Source organism: Diabrotica undecimpunctata, chromosome 2 (genome assembly GCF_040954645.1).
Source record: "Diabrotica undecimpunctata isolate CICGRU chromosome 2, icDiaUnde3, whole genome shotgun sequence".
Classification (NCBI taxonomy): domain Eukaryota; kingdom Metazoa; phylum Arthropoda; class Insecta; order Coleoptera; family Chrysomelidae; genus Diabrotica; species Diabrotica undecimpunctata.
In genome coordinates this window covers 24,397,203-24,419,739 of record NC_092804.1, presented here as the reverse complement: position 1 = coordinate 24,419,739, position 22,537 = coordinate 24,397,203, and the positions used below count along the sequence as shown (strand labels likewise).

The window sequence follows — 22,537 nt, the reverse complement described above, 5'->3', positions numbered from 1 at the left end:
ATACATTAAAGATAATTTTATTCTAAGGTGAAATATTGCCCACTCACACCTTTTTACACAGGTGCTTTTGGCTAAACATTTAAAACATTTTGCTTAAAACATTTTTTACAAGATCAGACCTTAGTCTACAGCTTAGAATCCGAATGATCAGATGTTACGTTTTTTCTGTCTTACTGTATGGCTGTGAAAAATGGACAATGGACTCTGAAATAGAAAAAAGAATAGATGCCTTTGAGATGTATATATATATACAGACGGATGTTGAGGATTCCATGGGTACAAAGAGTTACTAATGTTGAGGTACTTCGTCGCATGTGTAAACAAAAAGAATTACTAAGAATAATCAAAGAAAGGAAAATGCAATACTTGGGTCATGTGCTGAGAGGCGAAAGATATGAATTACTTCAAGTTATACTGGAAGGAAAAGTACAGGGCAAAAGATCAGTAGGAAGACGCCAGAACTCGTGGCTGAAAGACCTGAGGAGATGGTTCGACCGCTCATCCTTCTTCTTCTTCATGTGCCTTGTCCGTTCCGAACGTTGGCAATCAACATGGCTATTCTGACTTTGTTTACGGCAGATCTGAATAGTTCAGCAGATGACAATCCGAACCATTGCCGCAAGTTTTGGAGTCACGAATGTCTTCTCCTCCCTGGACCCCTTCTGCTGCCTATTTTCCCTTGAACGATCAGTTGTAGTACTCTATATTTATTATGTCTCATAACGTGACCCAAGTATTCCAACTTTCTTTTCTTTATACTTATTTCTACCTCTCTCTCTTTACCTATCCGGCGTAGTACCTCTTCGTTGGTCACGTGCTCAGTCCAGGATATACGTAATATACGTCGGTAAGCCCACATTTCGAAGGCCTCTACTTTTTTCATCAATGTTGCGGTCATTGTCCACGCCTCCATTCCATATAACAAAACCGGGAATACATAACATTTCAGAAGTCGAATTTTGAGAGGTAGGGTGAGGCTTTTAGAGGTAAAAATTTGCTTCATGCTAGTGAACGATGCTCTTGCCTTTTCTACTCTTATACGTATTTCCTTCGCTTGATCCCAATTTGAGTTAACTGTTGTTCCCAAGTAGATGTACGAATCCACGTGTTCAATTCTTTCATTGTCTAATATCAGTTGCTGTGGTGGTTGTTGGGTTTTGCTTACTAACATCCATTTGGTTTTTGTGATATTTAGTCTGAGTCCGTATTGTGCACTTGTTTTTTGTATCTTACTCATTAGGCAACTCAGTTCCTCCATGCTACTTGCTAGAATCACAGTGTCATCAGCATACCTTATGTTATTAATTATTTCTCCATTTATCTTTATGCCTTCTGTGCTTTCCTCCAGCGTTGTCTTAAATACTTCTTCTGAGTATATATTAAAGAGAATAGGAGACAAGATACAGCCCTGTCGTACCCCTTTCTTGATCTCAATTTTATTGGTCAATGTAGATCATCACCGCTCATCCGCAGAGATCTTTCGCGCAGCAGTTTCCAAAACTACAATTGCCATTTGGATCGCCAACCTACGAAAGGAGACGGCGCAATGAGAAGAAGAAGCTTTTGGCTACAATTAGATAGACAGTTTCTTTAAAGTACTGGTCTACTCTGCGATACACATCTTGATAATAAACTGAGATTGAAACTTGCTAAGTTTTGTCTGCTTTACTTTATGGAAGAGAAACATTGACTCTAAAGATGAAAAGCCTGAATAAGTTAGAGGCAGTCGAAATGTGGGTTTAAAATTAAATATTACATCCCTCAATCAATCATCATGGGTAAAATAGAGAGAAAACGCAGTATTGGAAAAACAAAAATGTCCTGGTTGTGTATTAGAAATTGGACATAACTAGGTTTTCAAGAGCTTCAAATAGAGAAAGGTTTGGAACCATAACAGGGTCCTGGGCAGCACATAAAGAAGGAAGATAGTTAGCTATATAGGCTGTGTTGGTATCAGATAGTAGTCGCATTGCTCCAACTTTATGGTATTTTGGCTTCAAACAAACATATATTGATGGACAAATATCATCAGATATTCTTTTATTCATTTTCCTCAATTTAGCATTTAAATCAAGATATTATCCTCAGAAGATTTATTCTTTTTCCGTTTATTGTGGCTAGTATTTTCGAGTTTACTTTCGTTATTTTCTGTTTCAGGTTTTCTTTGGCTTGAAAGGATGGGTTGTTTTTAGAATTATAGATTTATCATCGATATATGGGTTCTCTTAGGTTCCACTAGGTAAAAGTTAAGGAATTAAAGTCACAGTACATTAAATAGTTTATTTATATTTTAGTACACCATCAGAGAAATAGGTACATCAGAGTACAACACATTGATACTACAATATGATTTTTAAACAATAAAATGGTCAAGTGAGTTTATAAATTTCTGTGCAAACAGCCAGCTGAAATGGGATATGGTTTGGCACAACACTGTAAGCCGAACAAAACTTGTTCACCTATCAATCATCACTTTTAACAGGTTATCTAAATCAAGTCTACCGCATTAATCGAAGGTTTCATACACCAAACAATTGTTAAAAAAGATTGAATATGAGCAGGTATCTCGTACAGGAATTCGCAATAGTACATGTAACTGTACGTACAGATTTTCTCTTTCAATTTATTCGAGTCTCACAGAACGAACTAAAGTATTCGTTTTTTTGCTTACATTGTTACAGACTCTGAAAATTATACATTACATATTCATTATCAGATTTTATTACATATCTTAGGAGGTTATTACGAATGAAACATCAAACATTTAATTCTAGTATAAAATCTTTTACATGCTAATTATTACTTAGCTAAATGCACATAATAAATACTCTTTTCAGAGCCCTAACAATTAAAATACAAATCCCATACACGCACGATATGTTTGCCCATTTAAATACCGTTAAGTTCATGAAACTTTCGATTAATAAGAAAATCTAAGATAATTAGAAAAATAAACTAAATTCATTATCTAGTTTTTGAAAATCATCCTAGTGTACAGGGCTTGTTCATTTAGATTTCAAGAGATTGTTTAAAAAACTTGAACAATCTACAAAAACAAAGTTTAGTAAGTCATAATCTAAAACAATTTATTATACCTATGGCAAGTTTTTACCAAACGTTTGCTAGTAGTCATTTTCACTGAAAGGTAGTCACGGTATCCAGATTAAGTAAAAACTACTTTTATATATCTGATGAACTATTTGCTAAATTTCGCAGGTAATATCCGACTTGTGATTAAACGTGAACTCTACCAAAACGAATTTGTTAAATATAAATGGGAAATACTGAAACTATAATCATTCAAAGGAGAGGTAGGCAAGGCTGTATACTTTCACCACTATTATTCAAGCTATATTCAGAAGCAATTTTTGAAGCAGCACTAGATGAGGTACAAGAGGATATACAATTTAACGGAAAAATTTTTAACAACATAGGATCTGCCGACGACACAGTACTTATTACTAGAAGTTAAAAAGAGCTACAAACTCTGTTAAGTAAAGTAGTCTGATGATATGAACAATAGGTTCTTATCATCAATGGTAAGAATGCAAATGCAATGGTAATAACGAAGATGAACACAATAATTATAAACATATTACTAAACAACAAAATAATTCTTTAAATGTTTAAAGATAGATCGTTTTATTAAAAGTTGTGAATGCAAAAAACGAAACAGAAGACAAATGAATTTGTAATTAACGTTCACGGACGTGCAACGTTTAATATTTTATTTTAAACTGTCTTTTATATCAATTCATGCCAAATAGTTGCATCAACAAAAAAAACACTCATCTAATTTTAATAATCAACTTGTATGCAACTAAAATTATGTAGTATGCAACAAGTCATGTTGTCAAGTTCATTTTTAGGCCAACTTTATTGCTAGCTGCAGGATTATTAGCAATCAGAACGATGTCGTATGCAAATCTTAGATGGCTGAGGTATTCTCCATCAATGGATATTCCTTTGTTCTGCTAGTTCATTTTGCTGAATATATTTTATAGAGTTGCAGTGAAAAGCTTTGGCGATATTGCGTCTCCTTGTCGAACGCCTCTGGTAGTGGGAAATACTGGAATGTTTTCATAAATTTTTACCTTAGCTTTTGCTTGTTTGTATATATTTGCTAAAGTTTTTATGTACGGTAAGTTTTTGGTTAAAATGGTTGGTCAAAGCTTTTATTATTCCCTTGGGATATATAGAATCAAACCTACTCGAACTAAAGGTATGTACATATATATATATATATATATATATATATATATATATATATATATATATATATATATATATATATATATATATATATACATCTTGTTTTTAGGTTTTTTAAAATATATTTAAAATATATTTTAAAATATATAAAATATTATGTTGAAATAAAAACAAAAAGTAGAAATCCAAAGATTTCTAGATGTCCGAAACCAATATTATGTTGAAGTTTGATATGATATTAGACATTACGATAGCTTTTATCGACTTTGAAACAATTGCAGGCTGTACTGAAGGAGACAATTTAGATATGGAAATATCAAACCGATTGCCAAAAAGGAAGATAGATTAAGAACTACTTCACATAACATGGTACCATATATCACATATTTCGCTCTATTGGGGCTCATCAGATATTCGTAGATCGAAGAAAATCTTAAAGACATCCCTCGCCCATCTTCATTAGAGCGGACACTACTAGTGCCTTATATATCAAAAATAAAAACCTCGGTATGTATCTGAACTTCGTCCCTGAAAGGACTGAAAAAGAAAGATTTACTAAAATCCATAATGAAATATATCAACATCGAATATTCTTAAAAATGAATACAATAGATATAAAAGATACATTATTCTTTTCATTTTGAATTTTTATTTCTAGATAAGTATATATAGTGCAGCTGATGAAACAGGAAAGGAGCAAATAAACAGCAAATTTAATTAAATAAATTTACACGCTAGTCAAATAGTTTAAACTTACTCTGTACACTTTTGTATACAATTTCGGAAGTTTTTATAAACAGTCTCAAAATATCTCTTTTAAAATATAAATGAAACACCCTGTATCTTAATTTTTTAATACTTAAAGCAAAGCAGTAAATGAGATCTACTTTTGTAGTAAATGGGTGACAGGAACCGTTCGTTTTAAATATTCCTCGTTCCCATAGACAACATAGAAATACTTAGAATGCACGAAACCCTATTTAAAATTGATCTCTGATCTGTTTGGGTTTTTAACAGTCTAGTGCTAACATAGACCTGTGATACATAGATCTAAACATTTACTAATAATAGCGGATTAATTTTTCTTTTCTTAAATGGGGTGATTTGCCGCATTTTAATGCAATTTTAATGATTTTCTTGAACCTGATAAGGCTTGATTCGTTTCTGGTTGTTGTACTACCGTAATTTCTCTCTTTTCAAAAAAATTCACTATTTTTATTATTTAAAAAATATACAAAGGCAGTGATTACAGAAAAAACAGTTCCTTACAGTATAATAAATTGATTTTGTCACTAATGTCTGAGTAATTTATAGAATGTTTTAAAAATCCAGTGTATAAGTGGTGTTTGGTGTTGGATTTAAGCCCAATGTTACTTTTCACCAATTATCTCTTTGGACATAAACAACAACTATAAAATATGTGTTTATTTGTCGTTTTGGCATTTAGATCGGAAACTTTTTTAAAATCTATTTCGAAAATAACTTCCGCTCGGAAGCCGAAACGCCCAGAGTTATTTTGTACTTGCAAACTTATTCACAAGAAGATATTTGATAAAAATTGGGATGCTACGAATACGTGAACACTCTCACGTTTTAGTTACCAATACCACTGAAAAAGGTCCTAATAAATTATAAGTGACAAAACTTCACCATAACTGTCGTTGACAAAGAGTCTCACATGACCAGTATTATTAAGATAGTAGCTTCTCACAGCGCATCAGCGTGCTATGGAGAAGTACCTGTAGAGCCTTGGGGCTGGAAAAAGTGCTTTTAATATGTTTCAACTAAAAAACCGCGTATTTGTTGCTTCTGTCAAATTCTAACCTAATCTAACCTAATGTTCTGTATTAATTTGTAGCAACCTTAGTTGATAGATTTTTAAAACATGAACAATATTACTAATACTAACACTGTCTTTTAAATAAACTATTTATATATTTAGGCTCTTGTACAATGATATTTTTATTCGAAAAATCTGGTAAATTTTAAAAGTCTAACAACTCATAACGAAAAATATTAAAACCAGTGAAATGCATCAAAATGCGAATAAACACCCGGAATTATTTTACTACTCTAAGCTCACATTAATAAATATCTAAAACATTACATATTTTTAACAATATATACATTTCTTTGAAATGTATCTGAATGTCGATTTGAACAATCTGGCAGAATCTTTAAAGTACAAAATAAATAAGAAATTAACATATTTATATATTTAACAAATAAAAATAATATTTTCACGTCACCGTCACATTCATTCTATTCGGATAAAGTGTTTAGAAACATTATTAAGAACAAAGTACGCAATGAGGGGATAGTAAACTCAGTCACTGCGTTATTAGCTTAGTTTAGAAGGATGTTAACTTATTAACTTATTAAGGAACTACCATTTCTTAAATACCTAATACACATAATGGCACATTCAGTACTAAAAAGAAAAGATGTAGTGTTTTTATGGCTTTAATTTTTAAATCCTTTTATACCTATAATCCGTCTAGCTACAAGGTGTGCAATTTCAAGGAACATACTTAAGTACATGCAACCGAGACTCTAAAATGGCTGTTTTTAATAACGGGTTCAAATTATAGAGGCACACATAATTTAGAGACCGTGCATCCAAGAAGTAAGTAAGAAAATCTATTGGAATTTTTCTCTTTTTTACTATTAACCCTCTTATTAAATTTACGTTAAGCCTTTTTATTGCATAGATTCTTACGCAAAAAGATATCAATCAAAACTACAATAAATACTACAAAACCAAATATTTGAATACAGATGAGAAATTGCATGAAGAATATATTCCATTTATTTATGTAAATGATACGTGTTGGATACACCTGAAACAGTGAAGAAAAAATGGACTTACGGAACACAAAGCACACTATAAATGATAGTCACGACGTGGAAAGTGATTTTGTGATTTATTAGTTTACATGCTGGCTCCGAACGTGATTTCATCTATAATACCCTACTACTCGGGTCAAAAAACCTGAAATTAGATTACCACGACCCCGAAATGTTTGAGAATTGTTTAGAGAAAAGGTTATTTATAAATATTCCTCCTAGTAGTGTAATAGGAATAGATAACATTCTGCACAAACCATTAATATTCTAAACAGCTGAAATAAAAAAAGGAACACATTTGAATATTTTTGGTAAACAGGACTTATATTACGAAAAAAACTATACAAAAAAGCAGCAGCTGGAGACAAGTATTCTTGAAAGTATATAAGATCGATATAATGGCTCAGGAACGTGGGTTTACAATGTTCAACTTCCGCTCTACAGATGCATATTTAATCACAGCATAAATGAAGCTTGAGCCAAAAAATGGACAAGTTTTATTCGAGCAAAAGCTTGAAAGATTTGAAAGTTGATCAAAGTGTATGCAACACATAGTAAACGAAGCAAATCATCATAAAGACGAATAATCTGTAATTAGTGATTTGTTGAAACCACTTATTAAAGATTAGGCGGAGTTATGTGATGATTACAGCGATTATATTGGTGACAATGATGATGAAATATAATATAATTAATGTTCAACTCTCATTACCTATGCTCATAAAAAAATTCAAATAAAGTCGTATCTGATTTAAAAACTAACGACCTTGCGGAATTAATTGGTACATGCCAAACTCTAAACGATTAGCATTCAACAGAGATTATAGTTGTAAAAATATTTGAAAGTCAAAGCCATAAAAAACTTTATCTTAACTCGTGACTTCCGAAATTTTTTATCGCACACGATGAACTGACAATATGGCTGTTGATATTTTATCTTTACTTTCAATATAGAACCAAGTACCTCATTCGGTTATTAGACCAGTAAAATTGTTTAACAAAGTTTCTGAAGAAAGCAATCATTATAGTTTATGTCAAATGTACAAAACAGTAACTATATGAGTAGTTCACGTCCAATATGGCCAAAGGAATACATCACAAAACATTTTTAAACATATAAAACACAACTTTAGGTAATATTTTAACTAGGATATATATATACGGATTGTATGACCTATTGGTCTTAATTCAGACAGATGTATTGGCGAATCTTTCTAAACACTTTATGCAAATATCCTAATTGTTACACATACACAAATCATAATACTTAAGAAACAGATAAAGTTGATGTATCAGGATAATAATATTGTCTTTTAACTAAGTATTTGCAAACTTAATGTTGTTTATAATTACTTTGTTCTATAAAATTCTTTATGTCTAACAATCAAATTAAATATATGAATTTTAGGTCAACTAATACGAGTTTTTAGACACTTGAAATCGTCGCAGATGACTCTAGAGGACCTAAGATATTTTGTGTCTGAATCTTAAGACATTAGACATTTGGCATTTGACATTTTGTGCAATAGAGTTGTAGTTGTAGTCAGATCATGTAAAGAATGTTATATCTCATTTTTTTAGTTATTTTTATAAAAGAATATCGTTTTATTTAGATGTTAACAATACAATATGTCTTAATTGACCTAAAAAAAGTATAATAAAGTAACCTTAACTGGTAAAATAAAATATTGATTCACTGGTCAAATACTCTTGGTTAAAAATACAATATCATATATAACCTGTGGGAAACATATACAAAATAAATAAAATCTTTGGTATTTTTAACAATATTAAGCTTCATATGCAATTCCTAAGTCTTTACGTGAAGATGAATTAGATTCATCGTTTTTCACATAAATTCAGTGTTACATACACATTATCACAACATAACTAGAAAACACTTATTTAGTGTTATATGGTAAGAATGAGAGGAAAATGGAAATACCATCTAACTAACTAGGGGCGTAGACAAAATGCTACGAATATTGATTTATTTTACTGAAGATTGCATATTCTTTTCCAAAGAAAAAGTAGTTTCCTAGCTTTTAACGTAAAAGAAGTCCGCGTAGGTTATAAATAATACATAGACCAATAGAAATAATAGGTAAAATACAAACATCATTATAGTTTGTGGAACAAACTTATCTTTTTCAATCATTTTACTTGTCTAATATCTACATATCTTTTGCTGGTGTAGTCTACGCTTTGCTGATGACAGATAGTGTATCGTGCAAAGTGAAGAAGAGCTTAGTTATGCTTCCGATAAAACGACTCAGGGGTAAAACAGTAATTTTTGAGCAAGTGCGTTACACGTATTACAAGTACGTTCTTCTTTGGTTATATCATCTGTGTCGATAATATGGAGAGACTAGTGGTCCAGGGAAAACTGAAGGAAAACAGAATTAGACTGCGATGACTAATCAGAAGGACTTCTTCTTCAGGTTCTTTCTCCTATCGGAGGTTGGAAATCATCATCGCTATTTTAATTTTATTGGCCGCGCTTCTGAATTATTCTAATGAGCTGCAACCGAACCAGGCTCTCAAATTTCTTAGCCAGGATATTTTGCGTCGTCCTGGGTTTCTCTTCCCTTGCATAATTAATCTAAGTAATACGTACTTCTCGCCCCTCATTATATGACCCAGATATTTAATCTTTCTAATTTTAACAGTTTTTATGACTTCACATTCTTTCTTCATTCTTTGTAACACCTCTATATTAGTTACTTTTTCAGTCCACGATATTCTGTGGATTCTCGTGTAGCACCACATCTCAAAGGAGTTTAATTTTTTGATTTCAGACTGTTTTATTGTCCACGCTTCCGTGCCGTATAGCAAAGTAGAAAAAACATAACAACGTAGCATTCTTATGCGGATCCCTAGATTAAGGTTAAGGTTGCAAAGTAAGTTCTTCAATTTTATGAACGTGTTTCTTGCCATTTCTATTCTAGATCTGATTTCTTTTGTTTGATCTCCATCTTCGGTTAGCCACGTTCCTAAATATTTATATGTTGTTACTCTTTCGATCGTTGTATTATTGATGATCAGGTTATCCACATTTACATTAGAAGGACAGTGGAAAACAACTCGATACAAACTTCGCAAATGCAGTACGGGAAACTAGGAATAGAAAGAATAGGAGAAACGAAAAAACCAATAAGAACCCTCGAAGAACATCAACATTCATAATCATTTCACATCTGGGTGCTCAGAGATATTTCGAAGAAATAGAGAGTGAAATGTCAACAAGGCTGGAAGAACTGGCAGAATACTACAACGATAATTCGTTAAGACCCCGAGAAAACCCAACTATGCGCTTACCACCTAACAAATCCTCAAGCTAGGAGAAAGTTGAACCGAACATGTCGAGGAAAACTCTTAAAAAATTGCACAGAACCAAAATATCCATGGAGGATAATTGGACCTCACTCTTACATTTTAAAGTCACTGCAAAGACACAAGAGCAAAAAATTTCTCCTAGAAAGAAAATAATTCTAACAAATTGGAGAGCTCACTCAAGTGTAATAAGAATCTTGGCACTGGCTTTGTGTTTCTCTGAAGCAGAGTATTCAGCCTCGGTTTGGGCCAGCATCTCGTTGATTATATTATAAATGAAAGTGATAGAATAGTATGCAGCTGTTTTTAAAACCTACTTGAGTAGGTTTCTGGGACTGAAATGAAGAAACAAGAGAGTGAACCACTTAATATCATATTTGGCCAGCTAAGGCATACACCAAGATTAAACGTAGAAGCTTTGGCTTCAATTAGCTGAACGATGTCATTTTCAGATTTAAATGGAAAATTTGCCTACTGATCTCGTAGATCCAAAAGAAGAGACGGCTACAATCAATTAACTTCGTCAAGTCATACTAAAAAATTGAGAATATTCAAAGGATGGCAGATGCAACTGTCGCGAAATACGAATCCCTGAGCACTTATTGGGTTAGACAAATTTTGTTCACTCTCCTGTTAATAACAGCTAATAACAAGACCAATCAAACGGTGAGACATTGACAGTAACAGATTTAGAGAAGTGATCCGGACATGAAAAGTATGTAAGTAAATAACTACTGCACTTCAACAATTTAATAATTAGTATGATATACTACGTAATAAATGATTTTATCAATAGAAACAAGACAAAGACTCACTCGACATCAATAGAAAAAAGAAGTAGAAATTACCTTGATTTTTGAGTCCCCTAAGTAATTCCATCTTATGGAAAAATACAGAATCTTGTAAAGAGAGTAAGGAACATTTTTAAAAGATGATTATTTAAAAAGAACAATTTTAAGAAATAGTTAAAAGGAAGAGAAGAATATTTTTAAGGAAAAGAAAACTAGATGAACAATTTAAAATAATACCGGAGAGAAATATTTCCAAATTATGTATATATGTCTCGGTTTACTAGCACCTTAAGGTCTTCCGGTATGATTGAGTGTCACCGGGTTGTACTGTTGTACTCTTACTGTTGTACCGGTCCAGATCCACCTTGGGATTTGTACTACTACGTTTAAAATATTTATCTGCTTAAAGTGTGGTTCAAATTAAGAAATTAGTAAAATACTTATCACGAATTCAATGTGAGAGACGACTATCGAGCCTATTTTTCCGAAACATAAACGAGATAAAATCGATATATTATAATATAATGGTCAGATGCATTTTTAAGTGAACATTATCCTGGAATATAATGTCAAGGAACCTGTATAAAATAAACGGAAGAAATACTTCTCTAAATACATTACGTACTGGTAATAGCTTTTAAATTCTTGTTCAATAACTGTATATTTTGATAAAAATATGCAATCTATCCTATTCACAATTCCTTAAATACATTCGTCAGTTGAATGGTATTTTTTCTTTATACAGATTTGATGCAGTCTAGGGAATTATCTGCTTTGTAACTTCAATAACGGGAATCCTTGTGTCGCATTCATACTAAGGTTCAATTTTTTAGGATACGACCAATTCAATATGCAGATTATTTTAGATCTATAGGATTCCGACAAAATTCCTAAAATTATAAAACAACTAGGACTGCATTAACTACTATAAGGGATGGTCCAATAGCATGGTAGTGGGTCTGGTATTTTATTATTATTGCATTTGATAAGTTTCTTTAAGTACTACATATAAGAGGTATATAAGTTTACAAAATTTAATAGCAGAAATCTAAACTAATGATTTAATATAAATAAGTAAATATTTTCTAAAGTGATTTGTTTAGTATATATTCTAAAAATTTAGTGCACTTGGACATCTTATAAAATCGCTTAAATCAATTAAAAATTGGGTTTGAAACCCAACAAATTCAAAGTGAAAATAAATGCGACCAATTGAACCATTCCAAATCAAGGTTTAAGTGCAAATTGCCACTTTTTGTAACCTTGCACTGGAAAAAATAATCAGACAGAGTCAGGGCTACCTAGGTGGCACATTTTTTTATAGATCTCATTTATACTGATGATATAACATCTGTAGAAAGATCTGTAGCTGCTTTGTAAGAAATTTATACTGTCAAAGAGTTGTCGAGAGTATGAGTTTTAAGATAAAAATTGAGAAAACAAGTACCTTGGAAGGTATCCTAACATAGACAGGTATAGAGATCATAGAAATATACTAAATGGTAATGAGTTCGAACCCCTGCTCCAGTTTCAAATACTTGGGTATACAAATATTGGTTAACTTTTCCATCGAAAAGGAAATAAAGGCACTAATAGCAGCTGGGAATGATTCTTCGTATTAAATAAAGTATTCGAAAGCAGATTGTTGAATAGAATATCAAAAATTCAATTCAATTAGTAAGACGTGTAGTGGTCTATGATGCGTAAAAGTTGTACCCTTACAATTGGTAGCGTGATCAGTTACGTACATGGGAAAGAAAAATTTTAAGAACAGTTAAATAAACAGAGGATCACGTGTAAGAAGTAATAATGAGTTGATCTTGATATGAGAACCTGAGCTAATGGCGGAGATAGAAGCTGCAGAAAAAGTTGGTTTGAAGATAAACTGCCTAAAAGTGGATCGGTCGCATAGAAAAATGCCATAAGGAGGATCCGTGAGAAAACTATCAAGGACTCCAGAGGCAGAAGACATCAAGGAACATTTGGGAAAGCTGGGGGTCAGAAGTTGGCTGACAGTGGCTAAGGATCAATCTTTTTGAAGGCAAATACTAGTAGTACTGGTAGTAGTTAACATTTGTAAGGATAAAATCATATTAACATACATATATTCAAGACTTCAGAAAGATAATACAAAGAATCAAAAATACAAAGAACCTCAAAAAAAACCAAAATTCAGAATCGCTGATATATCAGTTAAACTGGCTGATATATCAGTTAAAGAACTAGGGCAGTTATTTACTCTTTTTGAACTCATGAGACAAGTCAAGCCTATGGACAACAGACTTGCTAAACTTGTATCTTAGTAAATCTGCTAAAGGTTTCCTGTCATCATGAAACCACCTTTTCGACGTGTACATATTTCTGTCTTCGGCTGTTCTTGTATATTCTGAGAACACAACGTTGCCGGATTTTCGCTCTTGCAGAAAAAACAAAATTTCGAGATAGCCTTTCATGGATCTATCCATCCTGCTCAGCAACACTGACATTGATGCGAAGTGTGGGATTTGATCGATACCAGATATATCTTCGAAATCTTTCACTAGAAATGACGTCCATATGTGTGTTAGTTTGTCCTACTACACGTTCCAGCTACGTCACTATACGTGCAAAGAAATAAAATTCTAGTTTATCTGTCCAATCGGCATCGCGAATGGAATATTTGTATTATTTTTAACGTTGTTAAAAGTTTGCTTCTGCGTATGTATTGTTTGCTTCGAATTATTCTTCGAAGAGATATCGTAAAATATGCATGGCTCTGTGGCAGGTATTCAATGTGTCGCTCGTAGTAAGAGCCTCTTTGATACACACTGGCAGTGAAGGTATTAATAATACCTTTCGGTATTGTTGACGGATGGGCAGCTGTTGGCGTTGTTACCCTACATCTGATGTATTTACAATAAAAATAAAAAAGATCCTTTAGTTTTCTGTTGTCCATCTCTATGTACGTCAAAAACTGACGACGGATTTGGATTCAATACTAAAAGTTATGTGGAGTTTATGAAAGTTATGATGCTCACTTTCGATTCCGAAAAACTAAAGCAAAATACATTTACTCGAAAACTATGATAGCTACAACAACTTTGATAAAGGATTCATCATTATTTAATTTTTACTTGCGAGTGAAATATTTGTGGAAATTGTTTTTTTGTGAAAAATTTATTTTTAATATATGATGAGCGAGGTACTTATTTCGATCTGTGTAATAGATTCATGAGTCTCTTTGGTCTAAAACTACAAATAATATGAAAAGGACAAATGATTTGACACAAATTGTCTAGAATCCAAACTAAAGGAGCTACACGAAATATAAAAATATAACTCAGTTTCTTTAAGAAATATATTCCAGAATATATTTGTTTTAAAATTCATATATTTTATATTGCGCCACTACCATACAATTGGATCAAACCGTACCGTCATATATGTATACATAGGCCTTCAATGACTAGACTAATACGTGATTTCAAATCTACAATTGCATTTTTTTTCTGTTCAGAAATCACAGCAACGAAAAGAACAGGGTAAGTCTAGGGGCTAATCAACAATAATTTAACCTATCGTGACACTACCTTAACACTTTTACACATGTCAATAAATTGCAATGTTAGTCCACGTTTTTACGGTCAACATTTAATATTCAACTACCACAAACCTCCCTAAAATAATCGCGATATATTTATTATTTACATTTACCATGCTTTTCCAACAATTAAACCTACCCTAATAATAGATTTGATAAAAGATATGAGTAAAAATGTAAGAATGTCACAATAGGTAAAAAAAATAAATGACCGCAGGACAGAAACCGTACGCTTATTAAAGTAGATTTAATTTTTGAGGCTCACTAGTTTATTGGAAGCTTTCTACATTCGATATAAAAATCAATACTACTCGTATTAGCAAATTGCATCTACCCATATAGTAGGTTTTTATTAAAAAGTTCGTACAATTTTTAGTATTCTTTTATATAAAGGGTTTGCCCTTACAAATTAAACAAACATTTGAATATATTTTTATATTCTTACAATGCTCTTCGATATTCTATTTTATTGGAATGTTGACTTACACTTCGAGTGCTGTCTTTAAGTTCTTTCAACTTTTAGTGTTAAATTTAACGTTATTTTGTTTTGATTTCGAGTTTAAAAACTCATGATCCATGGCATTCTACTTTCATCACAGCACCTACAGTAAACGCATTTTTGGTGAAGTGCGTGAAACGACGTATTTTCGGCTCGAGTTACCAGATTTTTCCGACCAGCGAAACAATCGGAAGTTCGGCATTCATTCAGTGACATATCTGCGACATTAGACGTATTAGTATTATCTGCTATTTACACAGACTTTCATTCGCCACTGCTGTCTTGCAACAATTTACTTAACCAATACTGCTGAACTAGATGCTAAAACAGTGCGACGATATTTCACCACATTTCGCTACAGAATATTTATATTCCATTATAAAATCGGCGAACCTACAGTTCTATTTAACATTCAGTATTCAGGAAAAGGAATCCGGATAGTATTCTTCTTCTTGTTTACGTGCCATCTCCGCAGCGGAGGTTACCAATCATCATGGCTATTCTGATCTTAGATGCTGCCGCTCTGAATAGTTCGATCGAACCATGAAATTCTCCTTCCTACAATTATCTTGCCCTGGATTTTCCCTTGTATAATTAATTGAAGTATATTTTATCTTTCATTACGCATAACATGCCCCAGGTATTGCAGCTTTCGTGTCTTGATGGTTTCCAATTTTTCCATTCTTTTATTGACTGTTTTGATGACTTCGTTGTTCGTTCCATGCTCAGTCAATGATATCTTCAGGATTCTTCTATACATCCACAGTTCAAATGCGTCCAACTTTTTAGTAGTCGATGCGTTAAGTGTCCATGCTTCTATCCCATAAAGCAGAGTCGAGAAAAAAAGGTTACAACTTGCCAGCCTAACTCTCAAGTCTAATTTCAGTTCTCTTGCACAAAGTACCTTTCTCATTTTATTGAAGTTTGTTCGTGCTTTCTTTATTCGAACTTTGATTTCTTTGGACTAATCGTTTGTGTGATTAATTATTGCGCCAAGATAATTGTAGTTTTCAACTTGTTCTAACGTTTTACCGTTAATTAGGCTTTCATCATTATTTTGGGTTTTTGATATGCTCATAAATTTAGTTTTCTTGATGTTTATTAATAATCCATATTCTTCTCCATACTCAACTATCTTGTTCATTAGTTTTTGGAGGTCTTGGAGGTTGTCTGTCATTATGATAGTATCGTCCGCATATCTAATGTTGTTAATTGGTGTTCCATTGACCTTTATTCCTGCTGTTTCTCCCTCAAGAGCTCTTTTCATAATTTCTTCAGAGTATGCATTGAATAGTAGTGGTGACAATACACACCCCTGTCGCACTCCTCTTTTAATTTCGAACTCTTCTGATGTGTGTTTATTAATGCGTATGTGTGCCTGCTCTTTATAATATAGATTTGTTGTAATTCGAAGGTCATTGTATTGTAATTTTTTTGGTTTGAGGACGTTTATTAGCTCTTTGTCTTCTTCTTCTTCTTCGTGCGACTAGGATTACTCCTGTTTGTCTGCCCCTTATTCAGTTTCAGTCGTTGTTGACTGTACATTATCTTTCCACCTTTTTGGCGGCCTTCCAACGGGTCTTCTGCTATACGGCTTGTTGTTTTTACAGATTTTCGATTTTGGAATGAATTATGGAACTTTTGGTTCCGGGCAAGCAGAAAAACACGAGACAAGTCTGAAACAGCTTAAAATACATCTAGTCTCCTCCCTACGTGCATGTTTTTCTACCTACATTGCTTAACACAGCTTATGTGTGTACAAAAAATGTACAAAACTGAGTTAGGCTACTGGTTGAGATCCATGGGACGTAAGTGTATACCAAAGTAAAGAATTTCTTTTGTTAAATGTAGAGACTATTCTTTTAATTTTTTGTATTTAGTAATTATTTACGAATCCCTTTTTAGAAATATACCAGTGACATAAAATATTTCATATCAATAATCAAATGTGCGTTCTCAGTTCAGCCTCAAGCGAGTTTTCTCATCGAATTTAATAAATGTACGATTACAATCCCGCGTTTATAGAAAAAATAATATACATATGAGCGTTCCAGCAAGATATATCCAATCTACTTAGAAATATATATACTTTTATATTAAATTTTGTGCGAAAATCACAACTTCAAGCAAAAACAAAAATACTTAGTATTCAGCCCAAATGTTTTGGAGGTAAATTCTTGATCATCTCTTCTGGAAACAGAATTTTTGCTAAAATACCCAGTTTATTAAAAATTCAGCAAGATTTTTTGGTAATATCCTTATTTATGATTCTATGTACAAACAAGATATATGTAATTTGTAGTTCTCATTCAAGTAATTGTTGAATTCATTTTGTCATTTATTCTATAGTATAAAGTCCAACCACTTGATTCAAAACTGTAGATTATTTGTTAACCGTTTTCATAAGTATTTCTGTTATTTCATGAGTTTCTTCGTGTATATACGAGGAATGGTTTCACGTCAATATAGTCCTCGATAGATGGCATTAAGTGAAAACGAATGCCTCTTGATTTCAAAAGCTGTCAAAACAACGCATGACACTTGACATTTATAGAAAAATCAAACAAAAACATGAATTAGTTTGGTTGTAATAGTTGCCCAAACTAACTTTTTGTTTTTTGGAAAATAGAAAAAGGTTAATACAGTTCAGTTTAAGTACCTTCATTTTAAAAGGAATGTTGTACATGGTGAATCTCTGTCGTCACTAGCACCAGTGAGGTTTTGGAAAGGTAAATTTCTTTTAACAACAAAAATATGCTCTAGAAACCATCACTACATCAAAAAATCCTCAATAAAGATTTTTAGGTAAAACAATAACTATCGTGTACTATACCGCTCTATTGGACTGTTTCGATGGCGATTTAGGGAGAAAAAGGCCCTGTTTTTTCTCGTAAAAAATGTATGCCGCCAAGAAAATATTCCGCTGTATTCTGTGTGTCAATATAACGTGTCCGCTGAAGAGGCAAAACTTTACCAATTGGGATTAATCGACTTTCTACCATATTCGCCAGGTTTCCAGGTTTAACCCCGTCTGACTATATCTTGATCCCAAACTAAAAAAAAAATGACTCGGAAAACGACGTTTTGCAACGAAATATGAGGGCATAGTCAAAACTTTTCGAGGTCGTCGTAGTTATTGTTCTATCATAGGTTCTGATTGCTGTAACTTGCCTATTGTCTACCGATATTAAACATATAATTTATATATTATATCATTTAAGCCATAACTAGTCATGTACCGGTATGTCATATTTAATGCTTACTGGCATCTGTAAGAGAATAGATAAAAACACATCAAGAGTAGTTCAAATGTCCCGGTTCAACCCCCTCCAACAATTGTTGCTAACGCTATATATACGAAACGTATATATTTTTATTGCCTAATTATTTAAGAATTGTTTCAAAATTAATTTAAAAAGAAATAATCTACAATTAACTTGAGTGACATCAACAATATCAAAATATAGAATACTTTTGTTAGGAATTAGACTATCGAAGCCATCTCTAGCTGGAGATTCGATCAAGAATTCACCAAAATGTAAATTATTAACAACACTAAAAATAACTGGGAGGTAAGGCAAGTACAACTAATACAAATTCGAGTACCAATGTACACAATTTAAGTTAAATAATTAAAGCTTCAAGTTTGATCGGTCAGTTTTAACTAAAACTAATATACCTGTGTGTATTATTTAATCCTACGTCCACTTGAAACGTCTGCAAAAACACTAAAGAAACAATCGGTTTGCCGCTAGTTTGCATTCGGAATTCTTACAGTACAGAGAAGTTTAGACAAATTGCGTTAACTTGTAACAAACAAATCATTGTTTTTGTTGAATAAATTGTATCTAGTAGTGTTTTCAACATATTGTATTATATAATAAGAGTAGTACTGTCTCAATATCACCCTTCTTCTTATTTTCTTGGTGCTCATTAAGCAGTCGATGATTCTTTTTCAAAATTTCTCTCTTTCGCTGAATGAAACAATTTTATGAACTCTGTCATGCTTGCACCGTGGTTAATTCGGATGTTAAGATACAACTGACAAAAAAACTAAAAAATTACAATTTTATAATTGAAACGATGATCTAAGAGAAGCTAAATATGGAAATTGCACCTCTCTGAAGGTCATACAATCAAAAAATTGTAAAATATACTCATTGTTCTATTAGTTCTATCTTAAAAAAGATCATATATAAGTCAACACAGTGAAGTTTTTTTATAGTGGATTTATTTTTTTTTTCTATGTCCAATGTTTACAAATATTTCTGAATTCAATTATTATTCTTGTTAGTAATCTTTAGATGCGATTCAGTGTTATTGTTATTTATTTTTATTATGAAGACTAGGGTGAGAGTTCCTATAGGAACCTCCTGCACTGCCGCCAAACGAGATCTGTTGTGCCCCCTCTTGTTTAACTCCGGAGAGATCTATGCACCTCGTAATAATGTGTTCCATATGTTCTACCTCTTCACCACAGTACCTGCATGTGTCGTTATTCACCATTCCCATATATTCCCAGAAATTGAACAAGGTCAGATCATACTCAGGTGATATCAGCAGTGGATATGTTCTGTTAGTATACCACACAGTAGTCTTAGACCTCTTCTATTTAGGTTCAGCACTTCCCTCTCTGTCTTTTTGTTAGGGCTCAGGTGCTTGTTAGAATAGTTTAGATGTGGTAATCTATTCCACGTTCTGTTGATTTCTCGGTTTCTCGACTGAAACCGAATATTTGAGTTTGTACCACAAAAGGTTTTGTTGCCCCGACTTTCGCTCGCTGATCTGTTTGCTCGTTCCTTGATGCCCTGGCACCCAGACAAGTTTAACTTTATTACTGTTAGCCAGCTGGTTAAGGGATTGATGTTACTCGTAAAGTATTTTTGCTCTCAAACATTTTTTTGTTTGCATTAGTTGTTTAGCATATGTTCATAAATGGCATATACTTCTGCTTGGAAAATGGTGGCTTTAGCATCGAGGGACACGTGTCTTCTGAACCTTGGCCCCACCATTATGTACAATATTTTTAGATAATCCTTATATCACAGCACACTTCTATGAGAATACGTCAGTAATCATTCAACTATGACAATAAGCAACTGTTGGCTTTTTAAATATGAAAGTGTAGTTTATATATATATATATATATATATATATATATATATATATATATATATATATATATATATATATATATATATATATATAGCACAGTAAACATAGACGTCACTCTATGTCGCTACAAAAGCAAGGTATGTGTCAGCAGAACTTGGGCGTATCTCAGGCGGGAGAGAGATAGAGAGAGAAATTTAACAAATGTCATAATTATACTATACCTATATAAAGAGTACAAAGGTACTATAACCGGACGCAACTATTGGTGACAATCGTTTTAACATCCACTGATTCTTTCACTTTTACTAGCAACTCTGCATATGTTTCTTCTTGAAGTGTTTTATACCACCAAGGCATCAACATAAATTAAACATCCTCTTTCATCTGTTATCTCATTAATTTTTAACGTTCTTATTCATTTGTTGGAATTATATAAATGTTTAGTATAGACATTTTTAGGCAATTTTTAAAAAATGTTCAATTAGATAATGTAAATGAATAGTAAAACTTTCTCAAAAGTAAAACTCATATCTAAACTTCCTGTACTTCTTATTTCTTGTTACCGGAATAATCGATAAACAAACGGTCATTCTTTAGATATTTTGCGGACACGCGAACATCAGGACAGGATTAATTTGTAACATGTGACATTTCTTCAAATACACGAGGTCTACTCGGCTATAAATCGCGATGGATTAAAATCTCTATTAACCATCGAAAAACCTTGGAACTCCTCTTGGTTGATGGATTGTAGTACTTCGTTACTGACTGGAGTCAAGACGGGCTCTTCTCTGGTAAATTCAGCGTCGAAATTAGTAACATCTCTTCTACTTTTCTGTAAATGCAAATATGAAGGTTTATTATCGTTAATATAAAAACATCTTACAATGATTTAAAATAACAATAAACGAGAAAAATATTAAGCTACTTTAATTATATCTTATTAAGAGCCATGTATAATCATTTGAATTTATCAGCGACGTCACAGTTTTTTCGATATTATTCGCTCCGTAATTTATGTCCAAATTTTAAGACAAATTTTCCATAAAAAGCGACCTCAGATTAATCTGGGCAAACATATGATTAAATGTCAAATTTGAATCAGCCAAGATGATCTTAAGCACACGAAAGAAGAGTTGGATTCCCCCAGAAAACAACAACATGTACACTAACAGATACACAGAATACATCTACCAAGGAAAACCCCCTTCTCAATAGAACAATGTCATTGTTTTATTAAATAAGACATGGTTGAATGCTCGAATATATAAATTTTACAAATAAAAGGCAGATGATTCTTTATTAGTCTTGCCCAAGTACTTTCGCTCTCGGTGCATCTTCAGGGGCATTTCGTCAAAAAATAGGCTATCCAGCAAATCCAAGAATGTCATAAACATTCACATACTATTATACAATTAACAGACATCAGACAAAACGACAAACAGTTTAAAATAATATTATGGACGCTACATTATGCGCAATGGCAGGAGACAGAATTCATTCTTTTGTCTGGTATTTGTTATTTGTACAATATGTGAATGTTTATGTCATTCTTGGATGTGCTGGATAGCCTATTTTTTGACGAAATGCACCTGAAGATGCTCTGAGAGCGAAAGTACTTGGACAAGATTTAATAAAGAACTGTACTCGAAATCTGCTTTTTATTTATAAAAGAACATTACCGTATTATCAGTTTGTTAACGCACATATATAAAAATTTCACAAAATTTATCAAAAAAAAACTGGAGGCTATGTTAGACTTCCATCAAGGCAGATTTTTGATATCCTATCTGGGTTTAAAACCTGATAGAGAAGTCTACAGAATACAACTATATATACATTGGGACTGATATTCGTGGAATACGAGAAACCATTTGATACTATAAGCGAACAGAAAATGCTAAACACCATAATAGTAATAGTATAACTTCATGAAAATAGAATGATTTTGAGGTTATGTAGATCAAATTATGCAATGATGTATAATATATAGACCCAGCCATAGACCTTTGATACAAATAAACTTAGCGCTGCAGCTGCAATACAGTCACGTTCCCCCACTGCGACAGAGAAAACTGACACAAATCAGTCTCTGCATCTCTTTCTAGTTTGACAGGTTTATTGACCACGAGACCTAAATGACCAATGAGAAAGTCACGT

At 32.6% G+C, this 22,537-nt stretch overlaps 1 protein-coding gene across 1 annotated transcript in view; it reads right to left on the bottom strand.

Moving 5' to 3' along the window:
* Window positions 1-4,291: 4,291 nt before the first annotated feature.
* The window catches only part of Pkc98E (Protein kinase C), an 82,495-nt gene continuing 64,249 nt past the window's right edge, over window positions 4,292-22,537 (bottom strand). The window contains exon 12 of the mRNA XM_072522538.1: window positions 4,292-21,212. Coding sequence (XP_072378639.1) covers window positions 21,048-21,212 — 165 coding nt within the window. The 3' untranslated portion in view covers window positions 4,292-21,047. The remainder of the gene's footprint in view (window positions 21,213-22,537) is intronic.